Source organism: Erythrolamprus reginae, chromosome 2 (assembly GCF_031021105.1).
Source record: "Erythrolamprus reginae isolate rEryReg1 chromosome 2, rEryReg1.hap1, whole genome shotgun sequence".
Lineage (NCBI taxonomy): Eukaryota > Metazoa > Chordata > Lepidosauria > Squamata > Dipsadidae > Erythrolamprus > Erythrolamprus reginae.
The window spans coordinates 89,633,903-89,639,902 of record NC_091951.1 but is presented as its reverse complement, the minus strand read 5'-3'; the positions used below and the strand labels follow the sequence as shown (position 1 = coordinate 89,639,902).

At 35.3% G+C, this 6,000-nt stretch overlaps 1 protein-coding gene across 6 annotated transcripts in view; it reads right to left on the bottom strand.

Annotated features, from left to right (window-relative positions):
- Window positions 1-1,465: 1,465 nt before the first annotated feature.
- The window catches only part of LOC139160587 (inter-alpha-trypsin inhibitor heavy chain H4-like), a 37,766-nt gene continuing 33,231 nt past the window's right edge, over window positions 1,466-6,000 (bottom strand). For all 6 annotated transcript variants that reach the window (XM_070738642.1, XM_070738645.1, XM_070738643.1 and 3 more), the window contains 3 exons: window positions 5,387-5,541; window positions 3,340-3,427; window positions 1,466-1,610 (listed from right to left, as the gene is read on the bottom strand). In XM_070738642.1, the coding sequence (XP_070594743.1) occupies window positions 1,535-1,610; window positions 3,340-3,427; window positions 5,387-5,541 (319 nt within the window). In that variant the 3' untranslated portion in view covers window positions 1,466-1,534. The remainder of the gene's footprint in view (window positions 1,611-3,339; window positions 3,428-5,386; window positions 5,542-6,000) is intronic.

The following is a 6,000-nucleotide window of genomic DNA, read 5'->3' as shown; positions in this document are numbered from 1 at the left end:
CAAAGTAGGTTGTTACTGTAGTTTCTAGTTGGAGAGTAATGGATTGGTTTATGGTTGATTCCATGACTTTGCATGTGATGCAGCATAGAGAGATTGGTCTGTAGTTTTCTACTAGACTGGGATCTCCCTTTTTGTAGATGGGGATGACCGTGGCTAGTGACCATAGGTTTGCTAGGGAACTGGTCCTGTAGGATTTTTCAAAGATTATCCTTAGTGGTTCAGCTCTGGCTGTGGAGAGCTTTTTTAGGAAGTATACAGATAGTTTATTAGGTCCAATTGACAGAGAATATATATCACATGTTTTGGCATATTTGGGTTTCTTCCCATGTAAGTTTCAGAGATTCCTGGCAATGTTTCGACAAGGTCCCACTCTTCGTCTTCAATAGTGTTTGCCCTAGCACAAGGATAAAAGCACCAGCCTGAAGATGACAAGTAGGACCTCATCGAAATGTTGCCAGGAATCTCTGAAACTTACATGGGAAGAAACCCGAAGATGCCAAGACCTTCATATATATATATATATACACACACATATATAAATACACCATCTAATTCTTCCTTGCTGAAGGTGCAATTTTAAATTCAAGATTATTATTAAGTATTTGGGTATATTCCATGATACCAAGAGAAAGGAGAGTCATGTAGTGTATTAAATTAAAAGTCACACATTTCTGTAAAGCTGCAGTAAATGTGCTTTTGGCTAGAGCGCTTGCAGAAAAGCATATATGATTATGAATTAAAGCACTGCTATGTCTATCCAGTAGCCCAATAATCCTTAATAATATTAGAACCATAAGATAAGACTGAGGTTACATGGGTAGTCTTACGGAAATTACTTTGTGTTTAGTCTCTTTTTCTCTCTCTCTCTCTCTCTTCTTGCAGGCTTTGGGGGGGGGAGAAAGCATTTTAAATTATTTTATGTAATATAGCATCCATTTTGATAAAACATTTACAAGAAAATGTGCCATTTATCATTGATCATAAATTGTGAAATTACATTTAAAAAATTTTGGGGTAAAATTTAGAAAAGGTTCTTTTGGAATTATTATTTGTTCAGCAGAAATTAACATAGTGGTCACATGAAAATAATTATATGCAGAATCATTACATTAGTTGCCTAAAAACTCAGTCCAATACTCCTTTTTTTTATTTTTTTTATTAGACTGGCAAGATGTCATTATGTTATACTTATCAGAAACAATTTATATTTATTATTAACCCAATAAGGAAATGTAGATTGTTCTGTATCCCAATAATATATTTTAGTTTGAACCAAATCGAAAAAAGATATGATTTTTTTTAGTAAGGACAGTGATAGGCTTCCTTTTCCCTTTGAAAATAAAACCAATTATTTGAATTTAGATTTCTATGAGGTACCAAATTTTATGGAGGTAGCAGCGTTATTCAACAAGTGTGGCCATTTACTCTTATGCCCATAATGTAATTAAACTGAAAAACATGTGAATGGTTTTACGCTATTTAATAAAATCATGAACATTAAGCAGTAACAATCTTTTGCGGTTAAGCATGTTCTTTAAGGTGATATATTTAGTTGCCAGCAGGTAACTTCAGTTTGACTAGATCCGGTTCTATAGTCATTCTTATTTTCCCTGAAAAAGGAGAAAAAGAGAAGTGTTAAGTACTAGCATTATTACTGATGCAATTTATATCCAGACATAAACCTTTGGTGGAATAAGTGGAATAAGATAATAAGTGTATTATCTGATTAGCTTATTTCCTTTGATTATCCTAGAATCAGGCAACCCTAGGGGTATCTGAATTATTCAAGTATTTCAAATTACATCTGACATACCATGTCTGAGGAGACTTAGCAAGAATGAAATTTGTTAGTTCATGCCTCCTGTGACTCAGTGTAACACACTGTAAAATATAGAAATAATTCACATACTCCTATCCTAAAGATGGAATGGAACTTATGTAAAATCCTATGTATCAGGGCATGACATAAGTGAAATTTATATCTCTGCTCTGAGAGTTTAACGGAAGGTGGGCTAGCTTCCAGCTATGCTTCCAGTGGTGTCAAATGCAAGGACTGAAAGCACCATGGCCGCACTCCAAGCTCTCCCCATTGGAGGACTGGGAAATGGGTAAACTGTCATGCTGTATATTGACAGCCCCTCAGAGACATTTAGTAATGAAACAGTTAACTAGTGTGCCTTATTGGATCCTCCTCTCATGTCGCAATATCCTGCCAACTTTTTCTTTCACTTCCTTTTTTTCTCTCTACCTCCATGAATCTCCATGATGTAAGAAGCATATATTCTCCTGTCCCCCGAGACAGTCTTTTATTTGTTTTATCTATTATTTTAAAATAAATATCTTGTTTAAAAAATGATTAAGGCTTCTATCCATGGACCTCCGGAGTTAAGGTCCTAACAGACTTTAATTCCCCTGACATAAACACCTGGGAGAATTGGCAGTGTAAGATTGTACTGGGAGAAAAGTTTAGATTGAAAAAGAAAGATAGAGATGAAAATAGAGATAAAGATGAGGAGTGTGGGAGGCAAATTAAAAAATGAATAAGAATTGAAGCACTAAAGAGAAACAGTGATGGTTAGAAGAATTGGCCTTTAAATATTAAAGTAGCCTGATTGTAAATTGAAAGATGCAGAAATAAAATTAGACAGGGGAAATATTAGAACATAAATTTACAGGTGTTAGGCCTTTTTAATGTATGTTAATGTATATCAAGGATTAGATTGTGACATAAATTGTTTGTTATATTCTAACATTTATGAGAATCCTCTAACTTTAAGTAAGTCTTTTCCAGAGCTCCACCCCACTTGCATTCTCAAACCCACCATAAAAACCAAGTTCTAAAGATTTTAGTCTAGAGAAAAAGGCAAAAAAACCCAAAACAGAATAATAGGGTTGGAAGGTTGGAGGCAGTAATGGGCTTCCAACCCTATTATTCTGTTTTGGGGGTTTTTTAAATTATTATTGGGGGGGGGGGGGTGTTAAATTTTTAAACAGACATCCATATTGTGTGTGGGTAGAGTTGGTACGGGTCTCCAGTGAACCCACAACTTCCAAAGGCAACCTATTCCACTGATTAATTGTTCTCCCTGTCAGGAAAATTCTCCTTAGTTCTAGCTTGCTTCTCTCCTTGATTTGTTTCCATCCATTGCTTCTTTTGGAGAATAGGTTGATTCTCTCTTCTCTCTGGCAGCCTGTCAAATATTGGAACATTTCTATCATGTCACCCCTAGTCCTTCTTCTCATTAAAAAAGGCATAACTAATTCCAGCAACTGTTCTTCATACGCTTTAGCCTTCAGTAAAAATAGTTTATCAAGTAAATGCTTTTTGGTTTCTCTCACCTTTTGGCTACAAGATGCTGTCCCTGCACAAAAACGTCTCTTACTTGACCAGTAGCCCTTTCAAAACGTGCATTAGCGAAAAACTGACCTGGGAACACAAACAGACATAAAACCACAATTACATTTTTATGTAATAGCCTAGCCATCCTAGAAACAGATTACATGCTACTTAAATCTATCATAGTTGAAATCTATGAAACATTTCCCTATTGTTTTTCTTCACATAGTTATAATGAATGAATCTGAAGTTAGTTGGGTGAAAGATCAATAGCAACATGAGAAAATATTATTGTACTGAAAGAGTAGTAGATCCTTGGAACAAACTTCCAGCAAACGTGGTTGGTAAATCCACAGTAACTGAATTTAAACATGCCTGGGATAAACATAGATCCATCCTAAGATAAAATACAGAAAATAGTATAAGGGCAGACTAGATGGATCATGAGGTCTTTTTCTGCCGTCAGTCTTCTATGTTTCTAATAAATGGCTTTAATTTTCTCATTTAAAAAAAGATGGAAGTCTGCTAGCCCAGGGGTGGGTTCCTCTTACCTGCCTACCAGTGTGCTGTGTGCACATCACAATGTTTTGTGTGTGCGCACGGTCTCTCTCTCTCTTGCCCCCTTTTGCTTCTGCGTATGCGCAGAGGAATGATTTTCCTTCTATGCATGCTCAGAGAGCAAAAAACCTACCAAAAATTAAAGAAAGAAGATGGCACCATGGACGGACCGGCAAAATCTGCACCAGAGCCCTTGCACACAAATTGCATAAACGGGGGTCCACTACCGGATTATCGCACTGGATCACACTGAGAGAAACCCACCTTTGTGATAGTCCCTTATTAGAGAATAAACCCTGCCAAATTTTTCATAAGAAAAAAATTGCTGTAGTTTCTATTATAAGCCACAAGCATGTTTATTTACTTTATTCCAAATTTCAGAGAAATTAAGTATTTCCTTCCTCTTCCATTTATTGATTGCTTGCCAATTTCAATAAAAATAGCATACATTATTGATACTTTTCTATGTAAGAAACATGGACTAGTCCAAGTAGGGAGAATGATTAATTAAAAGCAGTACAAAGTATGTTTGTCCTCTGTTTAGTTGGGACCAAACTCACAGAGGGCACTAAAGGATAGGAGTAAATGATTGAAGAGCATCAAACAATTGCAGAAGAACTTGAAGATCCACAGTGTTCAACAAATATTTATTTATTCAATTTTTTAATGCTGCCCTTCTTCTTAGTCTGAGGGCGGTTTACAATAGCAATAGCACTTTTTAACAGAGCCAGCATTTTACCCACCTCGGAAGGATGGAAGGTTGAATATGTTGTGTTTTATCCTCCAAACTCCCACACATTCATCACACACATACCCACACACACCATTTTGTAATCCTGGAAGGCAATTTCCAACGGGCACTAGATTGGCTTTGCTTTATTACATCAGTATCTTTGTTATACAACATTGTTGATCAGGAAGCCTTTATTTAAGTAAACAATGTAAACAGAGACCGAGTTGCAAAACCATCAGATATATTTCTCCACATGAGAAATGAAAAAATAAATGATTCAATCCTTTTCCCCCTCACTCTCAAGAATGATATGCTTCTATATGCACAATCTTGATACTTGTCTGATTTTCACTAGAAAGGAGTTTGCAGGATTTTCATATGGACTCCACTCTGTTATGAATATCTCTCAGACTTATCAAAGACTTTTTCCAAATGATTAGTTTTCACTCTCCCAATCCTCAGTTTATAAGATGATTTTTTTTTGCTACTGACTAAGAACAAGTTATAAAGCTCACCAGCACCCAAAAGCACTTCCATTATTTCTAAGAAAAACATAAGGCTATCAATATTCGTGAAATCACTAGGAGTCAAATTTGATTCAAAGGCAAATTTATCTTTCCCATGTTAATGTTCCTCAAAGGATTATCACAAAGACTAGCAAGATAACATAAAGTGCTTTGTGGATACTATATATTGAAAAGCCAAATTTAATTTTAAATTGTTTTACCGTAGTCTGCAACTCTTAGTTTAATACTTACCAAGAAGTCCAGTAACTTGATTAGAAAAATAATTGCTATTCTCAAAGTACAATCCAAGCCAACCATCTCGAGAAGTTACATAGAAAATTTTGGTTATAAGGTTGTCTGGCCCTGACAGAAAGAGACTTTCTCCACTTGTCAGTGTAATGTTTAGCCTAAGAGGAAACAAACTATTATTTTCCAATATTCCTTTGACAACATTTCATGCTGCTGTAGTAATTTTATATCACTTACATTATTGCTATTAATGAACACAAGTTTAATAAAACAGATTTAGCTGAATATTTTCACATTTGTTTATTATTACATATCCCCTATGTATGTATCTGGAGTTATTTATGTAGCATGTTTCAGCCCAATGGCTATACAGAAAATAAAAAATGCCCATTGAAACAATACCTCAAAGCAGTTTTGAACTGCTGACCCTCCACTGATGGAAGGCAATGTCTAGTACAACAGAAAAAGAGTTATTTGTTTTTAAAATTTCTTCTTCTTTGTTTTCAAAACACATCTCATGATTTTATTAAGGAGTCTATAATTACCTTATCTAGATCTGTGGCTGTAGGGAGAAGCTAAATGCTGAACAGTTTTCCCCATCTATTTGATGGATATTT